The sequence below is a fragment of the Herpailurus yagouaroundi genome, unplaced genomic scaffold (assembly GCF_014898765.1).
Source record: "Herpailurus yagouaroundi ecotype Mexico unplaced genomic scaffold, PumYag 198, whole genome shotgun sequence".
Lineage (NCBI taxonomy): Eukaryota > Metazoa > Chordata > Mammalia > Carnivora > Felidae > Herpailurus > Herpailurus yagouaroundi.
In genome coordinates this window covers 7,758,544-7,777,943 of record NW_024412429.1, presented here as the reverse complement: position 1 = coordinate 7,777,943, position 19,400 = coordinate 7,758,544, and the positions used below count along the sequence as shown (strand labels likewise).

Genomic DNA, 19,400 nt, shown 5'->3' with positions numbered 1-19,400 from the left:
CTTCCTTCCTTCCTTCCTTCCTTCCTTCCTTCCTTCCTTCCTTCCTTCCTTCCTTCCTTCCTTCCTTCTTTTTAAAAGCTAACCCTAAAGAAGTTTCTTTGTAACTGTGATCCTAGGACCTGGAAATAGCAGCAGAATTTGTACTTTCAGCCCCAGTCAGAGACCTTCTGGACGTTCTGAAATCAAAGCAGTATGTTAAGGTAAATATTTAAAATGCTGTAACTGGAATATTTTGCCTCTCCTGTTTTTCTCTAAAAGGGACAGACTTTATCTTAATGGTCCAGATGGTAAATATTTTAGGCTTTGCTGGCTGTATTGATCCCAGTAAAAAGACTTTCTCATAATTTCTCAATGAAATAATTAGAAAAACAAAGTTTTTCATATGTATTGACTTGCTTTAAGAAGGAAGATAAAGTTGAGGTGGCTCAGTCAGTTGAGCGTCTGACTTCGGCTTAGGTCGTGGGCCTTAACGGTTTGTGAGTTTGAGCCTCACGTCAGGCTCTGCGTTGACAGCTTGGAGCCTGGAGCCTGCTTGGCAATCTGTGTCTCCCTCTCTCTCTGCCCCTCCACAGCTTGTACTGTCTCTGACTTCCTCAAAAAAATGAATAAACGTTAGGGGCACCTGGGTGGCTCAGTCATTTAAGCGTCCCGCTTCAAGCTCAGGTCGCAGTCTTGTGGTTTGCGAGTTCAAGCCCCGTGTCGGGCTCTGTGCTGACAGCTCAGAGCCTGGAGCCTGCTTCAGATTCTGTGTCTCCCTGTCTCTCTGCCTCTCCCCTGCTCATGCTCTCTTTCTCTCTCAAAAATAAATAAACATTAAAAAAAATTTTTTTAAATAAATGTTAAAAAAATTTTAAAAAAGAACGCAGATAAAGTCATCAAATATTCATTCATACTATTTGTTAAAATTAGCTACACATACATCTAAAATAATGTGTGTACAATAATAATGTAAAATAACAAAATAATTATTTTAAGTGTTTTTTTTATGTTTTACCCTTACATTTCCTGAAACAATTTAGACTTTTTATAGGAACGTTTGCCATCAGTGGACCCCCTTTTTGAGTCACCATCTTTACTCCCATTTAAGTTGTTGGACATTTAGTATTGACAGACTCTGTGTTATGGTCTTATTACTGGAAATTTTATCCCAAGCCCACAGTTTTATCCCACCTGCATTTATGTGTGATTTGCACAACAATATCACATGCGTGTTCCTTATTAAAATGATCTTTAAAAGGCTTTTTATGATGCCCCCACCAAGAATGATTAATGAATCCGTTATTAGCATGTTTTGCCTAACTTTCTGTAAGCATCTCAAAGTAGCGCTGGTTGAGGTTGTTGGAGGCCAACATTCCTCCCCTGGAGGGTATTTTTGTGCTTATACTAAAAATACGGCGGTGGGAGGATGCTCTGTGAGTGGCTTCACCCGGCCTCTCGGGCACAGTGCTCCCGTGCTGTCCTCCCTGCCGCCTGCAGCGTGGCCCTGGATGCCCTGAGGTGCCTTCTGCGCCTTCCCCACACAGGCCGGTCCTTTTCTGTTTTTTGTTTTTGGTTTTCTTTTTTAAATAACATTTCTATGTGTGACATTCCCTAATTTAAGATTCTGGGTCATTTCTTTTGCAGGTACAGATTCCCGGCTTGGAAAACTTGCAGGTGTTTGTCCCAGACACCCTCGCTGAGAAGAGCATTATTCTTCAGTTGCTCAATGCAGCTGCGGGAAAGGACTGCTCCAAAGAGTCTGATGACGTCCTGATTGACGCGTACCTACTGCTCACCAAGCACAGCGACCGCGCCCGGGATGCCGACGACGGCTGGGCCGCGTGGGAAGCGCAGCCCGTCAAAGTCGTGCCGCAGGTGGAGACTGTCGATACCCTGAGAAGCATGCAGGTGAGTGTCAGTCGCGGCTCCCGCACCCGCTGCTCCCCACCCCCCACCTGAGGCAGCACTGGGTACTTCAAATATCTTTAGAGAAAACTAACGACCGGCTCCCGAGTGATTGGTTTAACTGCCACAGGAGTCTCAAGTGTAGACTTCCCCCAAAATGGACCTCGATGTTTCCATAGTTTTGTAGCACGACTTGTACCAGCATATTCCTTCAAATTGTGTATGTTAAATTATACTGGAATATTTGGAGTATTTTACTTATGTCCTTACCTAGTTGAGCCGTGATCTGTGTACTCGCACTCTCACAGGAGTTCTCTCGCCCTTTCAGCAGTTCCGCTTCTTTGCGTATTCTGCTTGACTTGCTGTTAGCTTCCATTTTTGTGGTGAAGCTTTTTACCTACCTCCCGACAGGGAGGGTTTCAACCCCAGGAGGGTTGAAATAACTCATTAATTACAACCTGGAAGAAACCCTCGCATGCCCTCTGCATTCAGCCTGGCCAAAGTTGAGCGCACGGCTGTCTCTTCTCCACACAGCCTGTTCTCTTGCTCGTGTTCTCTGTCTCTGTGAATGCTGCTGTGTCCACTCAGGTGTTTAACGCAGAGTGTGACCGTGTAAACTCGTCCTTCTACCCCCCGGTTAGTCACCAGCCCTAGCACACCCGAAGCATCTCCAGCACGTGACGCTTTCTGTGCCGTCCGGAGCCACCACCACAGTTCGATTCTGTCATCCCGGGACTGGACTGCTGCACTGTCACACTTCCAGCCACACCTTCCCTCTCCCCAAGTCTGTGTTTGTTTGGGTACTTTCAGAATGACCTTCATAACCCGCGGCTGTGATCACATCACACCTCTATGCGAAATACTGCAGTGACTCACTGTCGCTGAAAGAAAAAGCTAATGGAGTCTCAATTAGCTGTTTGTTTCATGGAAAGCCGCTCAGGTCACTTTCTTTTATTCCTGCATTTTTCAGCGTTATGTACTGCTCCAGCACGTGTACACACACACACACACACACACACACACACACACACAGACTGCTGCAGGAGTATTGAGTTACTTGTGGTTCTAGGCTGTTCAAGGCATCGTGCCCACACAGTTCCGTGGGATTCTTCACTATTGTGTGGAAGACTTTAGACGTAGGGCCCACTGCCAGGCGTAGCTCTGCTTGAAAACTGCTTTCTGATCCGGTGGTTCCTGGCCTGGTGGCTCTGTGAGGTTGGCATTGGTTTTGGACGAGGGGTTCACCTGGAATGGGAAGCCGTTAAGTGGGTCTGTTTTTAAGCCCGGTGCTTGATTTTCCTCCCAGGTGGATAATCTTTTACTAGTTGTCATGCAGTCTGCCCATCTCACAATTCAGAGGAAGGCCTTCCAGCAGTCCATCGAGGGACTCATGACTCTGCACCAGGAGCAGACATCCAGTCAGCCGCTCATCGCCAAGGCTTTGCAGCAGCTAAAGGTATTTCGGTGCCGCCCCAACCTTAGCTGCCGCCTCTCCCTCCCCTGCCGCCTCTCTCTCCCGCCCCCACTGCCTCTCCCTCCCCTGCCTCCCCCTGCCTCGTCTCCCTCACCTGCCACCTCTACCTCAGCTATTTGACTGATGTTCCGTGGTAATGCTGTGGAAGAGTCCGGGTGTGACAATGTAATGCCACGAGGGGAATCTGAAGTCCGACATTGTCCTCTCCGTTCTCCCTCTTCACAATACACATTTTCCCACACTTCAACTAAAAATTTCCCACATCTTTCTTGGAGCCGTAGAACGTTGGGATTGGACGGGATAGAAGTCTGAACAGTTACGTGATTTCTTAATGGCATGTGGTGGGTTAGCAGCCAAGTTCATACTGGAATTTAGGTCTCTTTATTTCTTTTTTTTTTTTATTTTTTTAAAAAATTTTTTTTTTTTTTCCAACGTTTATTTATTTTTGGGACAGAGAGAGACAGAGCATGAACAGGGGAGGGGCAGAGAGAGAGGGAGACACAGAATCGGAAACAGGCTCCAGGCTCTGAGCCCTCAGCCCAGAACCCGACGCGGGGCTTGAACTCACAGACCGCGAGATCGTGTAGGTCTCTTTATTTCTAATCGAGCTTCCTTTCTTCTTTAGCAATTACCATTATTTGCTAGAGGTACTCCAGATCAGTAATGTGGAATCTAAAAGAAGCCTTGTTTATACCTTGCTTTAGCAGATACTTCAGCCAAATGAAATACAGCAGAGAAAGCAGTTGTAGACAGGCGGCAGGCCTTCCACGTCCAGGGCAAGCCAGAGCCTCACCTTCTCCCAGGATTTCCTGTTTTCACCACTTCTGCCTTGTACCCCAGTCATCAGCCGTGGTCTGATCCACACTGTTCCACAGGCCATCAGTTATGCCTTCTTAGTCACATCAGGGCTTGACTGCTTGAAGAAGCAGCACTTCTTGAAATCAGAAGTAATTTGATAAACATTTGTTTTTCTTCTGTCAGTCTGATTTGTCTTATTTACCTGGAAACACATTCTCTCATCGATTACCTTCCCACTCCTGTAGCAGGGCAAGAGACTTGGTCTTTGAGTCCATGAACTCTGGAGAGTGTAAAATTATATAAGATAGTGATGATTCTTGAGCCTAAGGGATTTATGGCCTTCAGGACCTGAACCGCCACACTGAAGTCCTGAGGAGGGAGAGATTAGAACCTCGTGGCATCTGGGAATTGCCACCACGGAGGCATTTCAGCTTGTAGGATTACCGAAGACACAAACTGGGAAGGAACATTGCTCTGGATCAGGGGAACCGGAGTGCTCACCACATATCAAATAGTCTGATTTGGCTGGATCTTGGTGGACACAGTGGAAAGTTGGGGGAGATAAAGCTGGTAAAATTAGATGGACAAAAGTCAGGCTGTTGAGAGATTTTGGATTTTATTTTTTTCTAGGCCTCAGGGAGTTGTTGAAGATTTAGGAAGAGCATTTTGAAGCAGTATGTAGGGGGAGCGCCCGGTGGAGACCATGTGTACATGCCTGCGTTTCAGGGGTGGTGTGGGGGTCCAGCTTGGAGCGGTTGTCGTCCTGCCTGCGGAGACAATGAAGTGCCAGCGGGGACAGGGCTTTTCAGCTTCAGCAGTATTCACATTTTTGGTCAAGAATTCTTTGTTTTGGGGCAGTTGCCCTGTTTTGTAGGATATTTAGCAGCATCTCTGGTTTCTACACACTAGATACCAATAGATTTCACACCCCATCTCCCCAAATTGTGACAACCAAAATAGACATTGCCAGTGTCCCCTTGGCACAAGGCGGGTGAAATCAGCCCTGGCTGAGAACCCCCAGGCTGCTAACAAGTAGCAGCAGGGAGATGAGAAGGACAATACAGGGTGCACATGTTGGATTGAAACCACACTTACACTTCAGCAACCGCCCCGGGGGGGGGGGGGGGGGAAGCAGCTGGTGGTTGATGTGCAAAATATGAAGAGGAAAGCGTCTGTTCAGAGACCACATAGTAATTAGGCATTCTCTTTAAGTTTATTTATTTAGAGTGAGAGAGAGAGCAGTGGAGGGGCAGAGACAGAGAGGGAGAGACAAAGAATCCCCAGCAGGCTCCACACCATCAATGAAAGAGTCCGCTGTGGGGCTCAGACTCACAAACCCTGAGATCATGACCCGAGCCAAAACCAAGAGTCTTGACGCTTAACTAACTGAACCACCCAGGCGCCCCTAGACATTATCGTTTTAAATGGATTTATTTTTCCTCTTGGATTTCATAAGATGTTAAAGAAGACCTAATACAAATGATGAATACAAACATCATAAGTAAATAAATATCCTTTATTTTTGAATAACTAGAATAAATACGGCTAAAATATATTGCAGTGGTTAACGTCTGTGATGACGAAAGGAGTCTTCCTCTAAAATGCAGTAGGTATTAGGTGATTGCTTGGTTTGTATTCATTATGCTTTGGGCCTCTTTAGAATGACGCGCTAGAGCTTTGCAACAGAATAAGCGATGCCATCGACCGAGTGGACCACATGTTCACTTCCGAATTTGATGCGGAGGTTGACGAATCTGAGTCTGTTACGCTGCAGCAGTACTACCGCGAGGCGATGATTCAGGGGTACAACTTTGGTTTCGAGGTAGGTACAGAGTAAGAGGAGAAGCACAGTGTAGCTTTGCAGTTGCTCTGTAACGCACTCACGTCAGACTATTGATGGTAATCACGGCTTCGTCAGGCACGACTCATCGTACGCTGCTGAGTATCAGAAATGCTGGTTTCCTTTTAGACTGGCCAGTCGTTGCCCAGTTCTTATTTTGTGCTAACAGCTTTCTGTGTTCAAAACCTTCTATGAGATGGTTACTATCATGAAAGTATGTCTGTAATTTCAACTTACGAATAAAACATCGTGAAGCCGCACTTTAAGATATTATATTATCTGTAACTTTTTATGCTCTTGAAAATGTGTAAATTTTAATTAGACTTTGCTTTTTGTTTTTAGAAAAATGACATTTTAAACAGACATGGCATTTGTAACGTTGAGATAGTTGTATAATCGTTATTTTCTTCTTCATTATGATATGCACAAAATCTTCTTACAGTATCATAAAGAAGTTGTTCGTTTGATGTCTGGAGAGTTTAGACAGAAGATAGGAGACAAATATATAAGCTTTGCCCGGAAGTGGATGAACTATGTCCTAACTAAATGTGAGAGCGGTCGAGGTACAAGACCCAGGTAATGACCAAGGACATGTTTCCTGGAACTGCAAGTAACTCAGTACTCCGGTCTCTCCAGCAGAGACGAGAGAGAGAGAGAGAGAGAGAGAGAGAGAGAGAGAGAGCGCGCGCGCCAGCATGTGTGTATATGTTTGTGAGTGCGTGAGCATGTGTGAGTGTGAGTGTTGGAGCAGCCTGTGAAGCTGGAAGATGCAGGAATACAAGGGATATGGGATTGGTAATATTTCGTTTGCATATTGTATGAGAGATTTCTGAGCAGCCGACACAAAAAGGAGCATTTTGAACTCTTTGGCCATCAGGATTTTGCTTTGTTTTGTTTTTAAATGAGACTATTAACACAGCAGACTCCATAGTGCTTGGAAAGCTTAAAAGCAAAATTTGTTCCATAATGAGTTAACTTCAGGGGAGTTCACTTTCTCCCTGGACAGGTCTTCCTGATTGCTAATTTTTTTCCCTCCCTCATGAAATTTAAGCCTGTTATTAATGTAAGTGGAAACAAATTGGTAACCAGTTCCTTTATGAAGAAGTTGTTTGTCCTTTTCTCACAAAACATGCTATAAATTTACTCATCCCCAAAAGGTATGTTTTTTCTTAGACCATAATTTTCCAGTCAGATTACATTTCAGTATTGTATAGAGTAAAACTGCTACAGTATTTTCTTGGTTTTGTGATTATTGAACTTTTTCATGTAACAGGTGGGCAACCCAAGGTTTTGATTTTCTACAAGCCATTGAACCTGCCTTTATTTCAGCTTTGCCAGAAGATGACTTCTTGGTATGGAATGTTCTAGAGTTTTGTTTTGTTTTCATTAAAGAAATGAATTGATTACTATTTCTGTGTATTTTTTATAGCTGTTCTTAAATATTATTTTCATAATTGTAACGATAATGCTAAAGTAAAAGCACTCTTAATAGCATAGGAAGAAATTCCGTGTTCTTTTCTTTTCATAACAATAGTGTCCAACTGGCTAAGTCCGTGGATAGCTGGGAAGCCTAGCACTTCTAAAATATTTGTCAGTTTCAGATTTTATGAATTGCTGACTTACTAGTTGCTGCTTTTTGGCAGTTTAACGAGGGACTAGCTGGTTCACACGAGCATGTGCCATTTGAGGGGGTAGTGCCAAATGCTGAATATTATCACTTTTATTCCAGTACATTCCATCAGTTCCAAAAGATGGTGTTCAGCATGTGAATTCATTCATTTTAGCCTCAAGTAGTAGAGATGTGCTTGTGCACATCATTGCACTATGGGGAGTTGAATGTGAATTTGTTTTTGTTCCTAAAAATAGAATTGTATGTATTATCATTATAAGTTATGTGCAATTTGCGTTTATGTTTATAGCTATTTTCTTTTAAACAAACTTTGAAAATCTTGACTAAGGGTAGCATGTTTCTTTTAAATATGCTGAAAGGTTAATTTGTGTTACTTACTAATTGAGAGAATGTACATTCCCCTTCTTCTTTGCTATTTTCCTCGGGTTTCCAGAGTCTTCAAGCCTTGATGAATGAATGCATTGGCCATGTGATAGGAAAGCCGCACAGTCCTGTTACAGGTTTGTACCTTGGTAAGATGGCAGTTAGAACATTTCCCCTAGAACCTCCTGGTCTGGGCAAGCGCATCATCTTGTAATTGTGGCCGTTTACCCGGTGTAGAGAAGTTCTTTAATGGTATTCCGGAAAACGACAGTGAAAGTTACAGGAATGAGGTGTGTCTGTGGAGAAGACCATAGTCCTTCCAAATCCAGCAGGAAGATAAAATGCCAGCACACGGCATTCACGGCCTGCCAGCAGTCTTAACTACACATTTTAGTTCATTATTTTTTGCACACCAACACTTCATTCTCCCCCTTAAAATCTCTTCTTCTGGGAAGGAAAGACTTGGAGACAGTTGTCCGTTAAGGAGCAAGGAAGGGCCTTTCCTGCTGGAGGGGGGCAAGTGTAATTGTTCCCCTTTCACAGCTGAGACGGTACCTGTGTCCCCACTAACGTAGTAAAATCTTATTTGATTTTACTTAAAAAGACAAAAACACAAGTTATGCTATGATGTACTTCAATTAGAGTTTTCAATTATAGCTAATATTACAGTTTTATGGAGTATGTTGAAACTTTACAACAAAGTATGTATCAGAAAAAGGCCGTGCCTTACCCCATTCTTGAGATAGTAACTAAAAGCAAAACTCTATTTATATGCAATAAACATCCAAAAATGAAAATTTAGTAATTTTAAAACAGTTTAAATTACACAAAATAAAATAATTCATAAATGGTAAATTTCTCGAGCGGGAGGAACTATATCTTAAAGGGTATTTGCTAGCTATAGAAAAGTTAGTACACTGGGTTTTAATGCTTGGTTCCTTGATCTTTAAAATTCTCTCAGGGGGCACCTGGGTGTCTCAGTCAGTTAAACATCGACTCTTGATTTTGGTACAAGTCATGATCTCACGGTTTGTGAGTCCAAGCCCTGCACTGGGCTCTGCTCTGACAGCACGGAGCCTGCTTGGGATTCTCTCTCCCTCCCTGTCGGCCCCTCCCCTGTTTACGCACTCTCTGTCTCTCAAAAATAAATAAATATTTAAAAAACAGTTCACTCAGTTTATACCTGCTTTTCTCCCGAGGCTGTTATGAAAGTCACCATTTACAAAACTCTTTGAACATTTTATATAATGTTACAATTTTATAGTGTTCTGTATTCTTATCAAATTTTTGATTAATCACATTATCCTAAAAGCTTTGATTTTCTGATCTCCTAAAATATTTCACTAAGAATACATTATTAATAATTCAGTAAAAATCACTTCTTTAAAGTTTTTCCTACGTGAGGAAACATTTCCATGGTGGCAAAGTTACAATGTAGGAAGAGTATATAGAGAAATGTAGAAAATGTACATGCAGAAAAAATTTCAAGGTAGAAGAATATTACAAAAGAAAAAAAAGCAATCCTCCTACGGTTGCTAGGTAATCACGGCTAACGTGCGATCCATCACTAATTACTCACATGCCTCTCTGCAAACTGCTGGTGGGACAGTGGGTCAGTAGTGCCATCTGTGGGCTGGAGGTGCCCTTTGTCCCCTCGGCCATGTGACTTGCTGGGAACAGCACTGGCCGAGTCAGATCGCCTGACATCCTGCTGACCCGGGGCCGCTCATCCAACATCACAGAGGCTCCTCTGCAAATGCTTACAACTGGATGCTAATGAGGCTTCAGTAAGGTCATGAGAGCTGTAAACTGTAGTGTCCTGTGCGCGGCAGCCATCCGCATCTCGTTTTGTGCCCTTCCCTTACGAGGGCAGTTAATGAATGGAGAGCACACCAGCTGTCGTTCCGTTGTGTACCGTCTTCTCTCCCTGTGCTCTGCGCTCGTAGCCACTGAGCACGGCCTGGTGTGTGGCCTCCCCTCGGTTCCATGTGCTCAGGGAGCTGCACGGGCGTGTTCTGCTGTGTGTGGCTCTGCTCCTGTAATCACACAAGCGTGGATAGGGTCGTTCGCTTCACTGTATAAAAGCTGGATCACATTGGATAGTAATCTCTTGGTTTTCTTATCTGACAATCGTAGAAATTCCTTCCTGTCAATAGGAATGGATCCGGTTCATTCTCTTTAGTGGCTTCGTTTTGTCCATGATGGGGGTATTGCGATTTTTTGCACCATTTCCTTGGGGACATTTGTTTTGTTCGTTTTTGCCCTGAAAAACATCTCTCTGGTAACATTGCCAGTGAAATTAGAGCATCTATTTTCCTTTTATTGGCTGTTCAGATTTTCTTTTCAATAAAATACCACAGTTTCTCAGCAGTTGGTCGTATATACTCTTTTTTTTTTTTATATATGAAATTTATTGTCATATTGGTTTCCATACAACACCCAGTGCTCATCCCAAAAGGTGCCCTCCTCCATACCCATCACCCACCCTCTCCTCCCTCCCACCCCCCATCAACCCTCAGTTTGCTCTCAGTTCTCAACAGTCTCTTATGCTTTGGCTCTCTCCCACTCTAACCTCTTTTTTTTTTTTTTTTCCTTCCCCTCCCCCATGGGTTCCTGTTAAGTTTCTCAGGATCCACATAAGAGTGAAACCATATGGTATCTGTCTTTCTCTGTATGGCTTATTTCACTTAGCATCACACTCTCCAGTTCCATCCACGTTGCTACAAAAGGCCATATTTCATTTTTTCTCATTGCCACGTAGTATTCCATAGTGTATATAAACCACAATTTCTTTATCCATTCATCAGTGGATGGACATTTAGGCTCTTTCCATAATTTGGCTATTGTTGAGAGTGCTGCTATGAACATTGGGGTACAAGTGCCCCTATGCATCAGTACTCCTGTGTCCCTTGGATAAATTCCTAGCAGTGCTATTGCTGGGTCATAGGGTAGGTCTATTTTTAATTTTCTGAGGAACCTCCACACTGCTTTCCAGAGTGGCTGCACCAATTTGCATTCCCACCAACAGTGCAAGAGGGTTCCCGTTTCGCCACATCCTCTCCAGCATCTATAGTCTCCTGATTTGTTCATTTTGGCCACTCTGACTGGCGTGAGGTGATACCTGAGTGTGATTTTGATTTGTATTTCCCTGAGAAGGAGCGACGCTGAACATCTTTTCATGTGCCTGTTGGCCATCCGGATGTCTTCTTTAGAGAAGTGTCTATTCATGTTTTCTGCCCATTTCTTCACTGGGTTATTTGCTTTTCGGGTGTGGAGTTTGGTGAGCTCTTTATAGATTTTGGATACTAGCCCTTTGTCCGATATGTCATTTGCAAATATCTTTTCCCATTCCGTTGGTTGCCTTTTAGTTTTGTTGGTTGTTTCCTTTGCTGTGCAGAAGCTTTTTATCTTCATAAGGTCCCAGTAATTCACTTTTGCTTTTAATTCCCTTGCCTTTGGGGATGTGTCGAGTAAGAGATTGCTACGGCTGAGGTCAGAGAGGTCTTTTCCTGCTTTCTCCTCTAGGGTTTTGATGGTTTCCTGTCTCACATTCAGGTCCTTTATCCATTTTGAGTTTATTTTTGTGAATGGTGTGAGAAAGTGGTCTAGTTTCAACCTTCTGCATGTTGCTGTCCAGTTCTCCCAGCACCATTTGTTAAAGAGACTGTCTTTTTTCCATTGGATGTTCTTTCCTGCTTTGTCAAAGATGAGTTGGCCATACGTTTGTGGGTCTAGTTCTGGGGTTTCTATTCTATTCCATTGGTCTATGTGTCTGTTTTTGTGCCTCGTATATACTCTTAAATGTTCTGTTTTGTGATGAGGAACGTAAAACTTGGGGACATGTGTTTTAGCAGCAGGTATTTCTTTTATACCTTTATGAGGAAAGTGTGTAGCAGTTTCTGACTCAGAAGTTCCCAGTACGTTTGCCGAATTAAAGATACCACCAATTAAAGACATCACCATCTTCTCCAAGGCATTTTTATTGTTTTGTTTCTTTTTATCTTTGTTACAATTGGAGTTTTTTTATTTACTACTGTAATTGTTGAGATAATGACCCAGAGATACAAATTGCTTGACTTTTTTCTTAACAATTGCTTGATTTTTATTTTGCAAGTTTTCCCTTCAGATCTCTCCGTTTGGGGGACTTCTGCTGTCTTTCCTGTGTAATGTTAAAAAGAAACCAAAACCATGAAGAAGGAAGTGTTTCCACTTAGGACAAAGCATATACGGAGTGAATAAAACACATGGAGTAAAATTATTCAAATAAAAAGAAAATAGGACATTTACAAAATTAAGGAGAGTTAAAACGGAGTCAGAAGTAAGGGGACAACATGTCAGGGTGAAATAGACAATTTAATACATGTGCAACACTAGCTCTGTCTAGTTACGGGGAAAGGACAATTATCAGCGTTTTTGTAATCATGAGGTAAGGTTATCCCTTTAAATTTTTATTGTAAATTTTATCCAGTTTTTGCCAGACTATTTAAACAAAGAAGAGAAGAAAATGTGTTCTGAACAAAAGAATAACCTGTTTAAACTGTGCCTGGCCCCCGTCATTCTAGATTTAAAAGAATGAAATAAAACTCCACGTACTCAGGAAAATGACAGCGACCCTCCCTGACTCAGAGCCTGTTGAGGCGTCAGCATGGACCAGAATCTTTCAAAAAGTGTAGCCAGCAGAAAGAGCCCTTTCTCACTGGAGCTGCCACGGCGCGGTCTCTAACATGGGCCACGTTGTTTGTTCTGCATCCGTTGTGTACTTTTTCTCCGGCATGTTAAGAAATGTTTTCAACGGCTATAAGTTTGTGTGATATAACTTTTACTAACTTTTAAAAAGCAATGTTTTCCCCAATATGAGTATAGGTATAGTACGATTTTCTTACTCATGTAATGGATTTATTTTGGTCACCAGCAAAATTAAGGCCCATCCCGTTTCTGCTAAGTTGTCTGGTTCGGCATCTTCTGTCCACCCCTTTAACACTTTGCATTTGTCTCCGTTGTCACTGGCAGCCATCCATCGGAACAGTCCCCGTCCCGTGAAGGTGCCGCGATGCCACAGTGACCCTCCTAACCCACATCTGATTATCCCGACTCCAGAGGGATTCAGGTATTTGGTGCTCAGCTAGTCATTTGCTTTATGACTCCTCCTCTGACGTGCATGCTCACTCTCTGGGCTCCTGGGTGCTTGCTCTGTAACTAAGTATCCTTTCTGTGTCCTCCTTCAGCCTTTTTTAAAAGCTCTTTGTTGCCTTATCTTGAAATACACCACAGTGCCTTAGCTGCAAGAGAAAAAGACATGCAAGTTTACAAGACTTGTTCCTTTCAAGATAACTTAGTGTCTCTGCTTATTTATAACTTCAGGCTGCTAAATGCTGACCGGCTTTGGAATAATTCTTTTTCTTTTCTTTGAAAATGACCTTAGGAAATCAAATGTGAGTGTGCATAGCATAATAAGCATTTGAAAAACCATCCTAAACGTCAGTTTAGAAGTGGAGAAACAATTGGAATGATCTTTTCAGTCTTGACTTTTATGCGTGTTACGCAACCTCAAAGCAACTTAAATACTACCGTGAGTTCTGGAACTCTCGTACCAAGTCTTTCCCTCGAATGTGGTGGCATTTCTGCATCTTGAGGGAGTGAGCATTTTCTCCCCCCTGTAGGATCACTTTTTAAAAGTTAATTTTATTTGACAGTATTTGCTAGGAGAAGACCACAATTACTTTTCAAAATAATGAGTTTTTTTTTCTTCTTCATACTTAGACCTGAATCTCAAAGAAAACTTTGCATTTTATATTTTTAAATATTTTTCCCTTCCTCACCCTATTTTATTTCTAACTGAAAACGATTCAAGAGTCCGTTCCCTTTCCTCACCTGTGTTCCTGAAGCTTCTCTTCTCGTGCCAGCACTCGGAGCGTGCCTTCAGACGCGCGGAGCCACGGCGGCCCTGCTGCTGCCGTCACTGTGGCCGCCGCCGGCCGGCCCGGTCCCTCCGGCAGCGACGCTGTGCCGCCCAAACCCATCAGCGGTGCCCATGACACCAGGTAGTCACCCTGCACTGGCTCCACGTCCCCTGGGTCCCCCTCGTGTGCATGTCCGCAGCGGCCTCGGCTTTGGGATTCGCCCGTGGGGTGTCCCGACTCAAAGGCTCTCACACCCAGCAGCACGAGGAGACAGTGTGCCCGATCGGTATTTCTTTGGAGCTACACATTAACCAAAATGACCAGTAACAAGTCCTCTGAGAGAGTATCGGACAAGAGAACCTAGTTCCCACCGAAGGGGACAGGAGAATCTGGGCCAAGAGCGCCTTTCCTGAGGGGGTCCCGCCCCATAGTGGTTCAGAGATGGCATCTAGTTAATACCCTCAGGTGGGGATTTGTTTTTGAGGAGGGTCACTTTCCTAACCCGCTTTCCTCATTTATATAATCATTGACTAGAAGTAGTGTGTAAGAGTGGAAAAGTGAGGTCGTGAGGTTGGTATCTTCTACGGAGAAAAGTGTCCTTTCTGGAGAGAGCTGTCAGACAGCTGGCGAGCTCCGGAAAACGGAGGTCTCCTGCATGAAGTCTCTGCACCCGTTCTAGTCGTTCTGACAGAGGATTTCAGTCAAGTCTCCTACACTTGGTGGAGAAAAGCCATTCAGTCACTCTTCATTACACCCCTCTGTCTGGCAGAGGGGACACACTGTCTCTGTGCTCGTCTTCGGACACACATGGCGATAGAGTCAAACTCCAGGGGTTGAGGGTAATCCAATCAAAACAGACAAAACTGTAAAGAAACTCGGTGCTCGTAAGAGATACGAGTAGGTCATCGGCAGAAAGATGACGTACAGTTCTAGAATCTAAGACACACCAACTTGTTTTTAGATGTACTTTATTGAAGTCTAAAGTTGCTGCAGTTCCATTGTTCTCCTTCATTAAAATAACAGATGCCCCTAATTTGTAGTGATCAACATCTATCACCTAAAAAAATTCCACATACTTTACAGCTTAAGCTGTCAACTAAAACAATTAACAGTTAACCGTAAGCGGACTCCCCTTCACCTTCGTCATTTATGTTTAGAGCGTTGCAGGGCAGACCTTTACAGATACTGTTCTTGAAGCAATGTTTCTTATACAAGTGTCACACGGGGTTAATCGAAGCGACTTGCCCCCCAGTGCAGACTCCAGAACACTCCACCAGGGCGGCGGTGCTGGCTCCCACGCCTGCTGCGTCCGCGTCCTCACAACATTCCTGCAGGACTGCAGAGGGGAGGGGGGAGGAGCGCCCCGGTTCTCGAGGGTCATGAAGTCTGGCCGAAGGCATCTGTGAGTGCCAGTGGTACGCTGAGCGGATGTTACTAGTCTGAAGGCCAAGTACGTGTGGTTGGCCTTCCTGTGCGTTGTCTTAGGCTTTTTCAGCATGTTACGAGCGGCGTCTCGTAAGTGTTCTTCATCTTCCCGATGATTCTGGACACGCAGGGATTTCCCTGCCGTCACAGTGTGCCGTCTCGAGGCCACTGTTTCCGGAGGATGAGGCTGTCGCGACTCTCTGGCGGCGTACGTGTGACCGTGGGCAGAGGGCAGCGAGGCCCTCCTGCGTCCCGGACCTGCGCCTGCCCAGTTCGGCTGACGGGAACTTGCGGGGCGGACCCCGGGATGGCCGGCTGCTGCGCAGCCGCAGTGTGTACAGCCGTCGGTTGGCGAGTGCGCTGTGGGGAAGTCTCGCGAGGCTGGAGCTTCCGGGGCCGCAGGACCGCCCCAGCCTCACAGCGTGCAGCCACCACCCCCTGTCTCAGAGACGTTCTGGGCTCCTGCCCCGGGAGTTGTCACTGTGCCCCAGGGCATCCCGGAAATGTTTTGATTTGGCTGGGTTTGACTTAGGGAACAGGCTGGGCTTCAGTTACCTGACGTGTTGATAAAACTTTCCTGCGCTGTTCTCCTTGGAACTGGCTCTTAGCGGTCTGCGAGACCGATGGTTAATTTTTCACGGCTTTGGCAAGCCGGCCGTCCTGCCGCTGAAACTGGGAGTCCACAGCGGGTAGTGAGACGTTCACCGGCACGCTACCTCATTTAAGGATATTTTTTTGCCTTTTGCCCTAGCAAAGATCTCTGAGGGTGTGGAATCGGCTGATTTCATGTCTGGGAAATCAGGAACAGAGGGGTGTTGAGTGACGTGTCCTTGGTTTAGGAGTCGTGTGTTTCTTTACTTCAGCATCAGTGCTGTTCCCAGGAGATGGTGTCAGGACTCTCTGATGAGCTACATGGCACGGAGGATGCCCCCCACTCTTCAGACTTAACAAGTGTTACACTGGATTTGAGAGTTTAGGGAAATAAAAAAGCATTGCCTACAGCGTCATTTGTGAACACGTGTTCAGTAGACCACGTCGCCTTAAATCCATTCAGCATATCATGAAAAAGAGCATAAATGCTACCATACTTCATAATATCATTCGTGTACAAAATACTAAACTTGTTAATAAACTAATGCCATATTTAGTGTGGATTATTTGAATTACAGTTTTAACACTGCCCTTATTTAATTCTGGGCTTCACTCTTTTTGGATTCATTCTGGATTTCTAAACACACTTCACTTTATTCTGGAAAAGCAGCAAATTAACCTTGTTCTTTCCGTGCTAAGCTTCCTGCTGTCCTGCACCTTTGCTTGGCTACTGCTTAAAAAGTCACTAGGTGTTTCCTTCCATTTTCTTATTAGGAGGTTTGAAATCTTTGAATCATGTAATAATTTTACATTTTAAATGGAATTAAGCCCATAAATATATAGTATGATCATAATTTTAAATATTAGCCAGTTCGACTAATAATTTTTATCCATCCTGGGCTGAAATGATGGAGCTTTCTACACAAGTCAATAGCACTTCAATAAATACTGTTTTGGTTTTATTTTTGCTGTTTTTAACTTAAAACAGTGTAACGCAGTCAGGTTCTCATGTGTCAGCAGTGGAGGATAAAAATCCGACTGACTTCCCAGCTCCAGGAAGGGTTTCTCAGTAGCAGCACTGTTGTTCCGGGTGCATAATTCGTTATCTGGGGCCGTCCTTTGCATTATCCTCTACTCGCTAGATGCCAGTGTCCCCAGCGGGAGAAATTACCCCTAGTTGAGAATCACCGCTCTAGAAGAATCTCCCGGAGCTTTCACTTGCAGTTCCATTGAATTGACAGCTGAATTTTTAAAAATACCGAAACAGGGGTTCCAGCGTCCCTGAGAACGACCGGCTGGCTTCCATAGCTGCGGAGTTACAGTTTCGGTCCTTGAGCCGCCACTCAAGCCCCACCGAGGAGCGCGATGGTGAGTGTGAGGCCTTGGCTGTGACCCCGACCGGCTGAATCCTCCGCCTCACTTCACCGGCTTCCACTGTTGGTGCCTTAGAAAGAAGTGAAGAGTAAGACAGAGGTGGCAGCACTCTCAGACATTTGATGCTCAGCATACTGGCTTTTTAATATAGATGCCTTTTTTTAGCCGTATTTGCACTTTCTAAGTCTACTTTTGTTGACTTTTTAAAAATCATGATCTCGGATACTTTAATTGCCAAGCACTCTCATCCGCTTAAAAAAACAAACTGACACTGTGTGTGTTAATGGTATGCTGAGGTTTTATTGCCAGGCAGGGCCTCTTGAGGTGTTGGGGGCGGGGGGTGTCCCTAAACAATCTAATGTCTGCTCAGTATTCCGTTGTCTGTTACTTATGGAAAGTTCACGTAGTTAAAGTCATGTAAAGTCAGCTTCTTCGTTTGGTACACTTTTCTAGAATTGATTATAGAGACAGCTTCTCATACTCACCTCAACTAGAAATTACCAGAAAGGACGGGTTGATGGTAACTAATCATTGCCACTCACCACTTCAGTCTTGCTCTCAATTACATCAGCTGCGTCTGTGTCGTAAATCTTAACTTGTGTGAAAAACATACTTCCTGCAGAACCAGCATATCCAAAAGGTGATTCAAGTGGGTCAGCTCGAAGAAGTTGGGAACTTCGGACACTTATCAGCCAGACTAAGGGTAAGAGAGAGAATGTTAAACTTAAAACATTTAAGCATCGAGTGAGTAGTCTCAGCTAAAACATGCGTTAGCTTTTGAATTACTAGACCTTCTACATTAATATTTAGTGATTTCTTTTAGACCTGTGACATCACTTTCTTGTGTGTAGCATGTTTGTATACATTTCCTATTTCTTCTAATAAATTATAAGCTCCTTTGGGTCCGGAACGTGTTCTATGCATCTTTGTATTCTTTAAGCATGCATGTGATGGTTAATTCTATGTGTCACCTTGAGTGGGCCCTTGGCATAATTCTTTGTAGGTGACAGGAATATAATTAATATTTGTGAAATGAGTAACTGTTCCTATCTTATGCTAAGCGATAAAGTTTCTGAGAAGCCAGATAGTTTGGTGAACATGATAACTGACAGAGCTAGGACCACCGTGCGTACAGTGCTGTCTCCGAGTCCAGTACTCTTACCTCTCAGCGCCCCGTGGAAGTATGTTGCCCACCAAAGCCGAGAATAGTTGGGGCCGGGGGCGGGGGGGATTCATGGAGGAGTGAGGCTTGAGCTGGCTTTTCAAGAAAAAACAGGTTTGCATCAAGCCAGGGGGCAAAGTACAGAATAAAAAACACATCTGGAGGCCCAGTGTCTAAAGAATATAGCAGCTGTATGGGGCAGTGTAGCTGGAAATGGAAATGATCTTGAAGGTGTTGGGGGAAGTCAGACCATGGCCGGTCTTCAATGACGGATGAAGGCCTTACCCAGGGACGGCGGGCAGCCCTTGCAGCCTCCTGAGCTGCTGGTGTGTTTGGCGAGTGGGAAGGAGGAGTGAGGAAGACACCGGTGTGGAGCGAGCTGCTGGCCTGGAGTGGGGAGGAAATGGGGAGATGGTCACACATCAGGCTAAGGTGGGATTTTAAAAAAAGGAAATGACCCTGATGCAGTCTTTGCCAGGCCTGGGGCAGGTACGGTGCGTTTGGAGGGTTTGGAGCAGGAGATCCACAGGCTTGAGCCTGGGAGACAGGCAAGAGGGTGTCTCCACTGGCTCTCACATAATCACTAGTTCCCACGCTTACCGGGTCTTTGTGACGATTTTCAAAACAAATACTTTGTGGTCAAGAGAACTTGGGAACTGTTGGGAGACTTACAGTTCACATTCACAGAGATGGAGAAATCTTGAGAAGTTCTTACTGTAAAAAAAAAGAAAAAAAACCCTTTCCCGGAAATATTTGACCGTGGAGTCCATGGCCTTGTAGCTGTGAAGTCTCGTTCAGAGCCCAGTAGACTTGATGTGTCATTTACTGAGGTAGAGGAAACAGCAATTAATGTTTTAAAGAAACGGTTGTAGTGAGAAACTACAGTTAGAACATGATGCACCTTTGGGAATTTCTCTTCTCGGCGTTAACCTCAGAGCCATCCTGGTCCTCTCTTTGCT

General features: G+C 44.3%; 1 protein-coding gene across 4 annotated transcripts in view; it reads left to right on the top strand.

The window, feature by feature from the left end:
• MAP3K4 (mitogen-activated protein kinase kinase kinase 4) overlaps positions 1 to 19,400 on the top strand; it is a 114,352-nt gene that overhangs the window by 82,435 nt on the left and 12,517 nt on the right. Inside the window, exons 9-19 of one of the 4 annotated variants that reach the window (XM_040448705.1) lie at positions 117 to 200; positions 1,624 to 1,887; positions 3,191 to 3,340; positions 5,817 to 5,978; positions 6,439 to 6,572; positions 7,270 to 7,348; positions 8,060 to 8,126; positions 13,000 to 13,096; positions 13,893 to 14,030; positions 17,173 to 17,273; positions 17,902 to 17,982. In XM_040448705.1, the coding sequence (XP_040304639.1) occupies positions 117 to 200; positions 1,624 to 1,887; positions 3,191 to 3,340; positions 5,817 to 5,978; positions 6,439 to 6,572; positions 7,270 to 7,348; positions 8,060 to 8,126; positions 13,000 to 13,096; positions 13,893 to 14,030; positions 17,173 to 17,273; positions 17,902 to 17,982 (1,357 nt within the window). Of the gene's footprint in view, positions 1 to 116; positions 201 to 1,623; positions 1,888 to 3,190; positions 3,341 to 5,816; positions 5,979 to 6,438; positions 6,573 to 7,269; positions 7,349 to 8,059; positions 8,139 to 12,999; positions 13,097 to 13,892; positions 14,031 to 17,172; positions 17,274 to 17,901; positions 17,983 to 19,400 lie in introns of all 4 variants that reach the window. The other 3 variants (XM_040448704.1, XM_040448707.1, XM_040448706.1) reach the window with 3 other exon arrangements.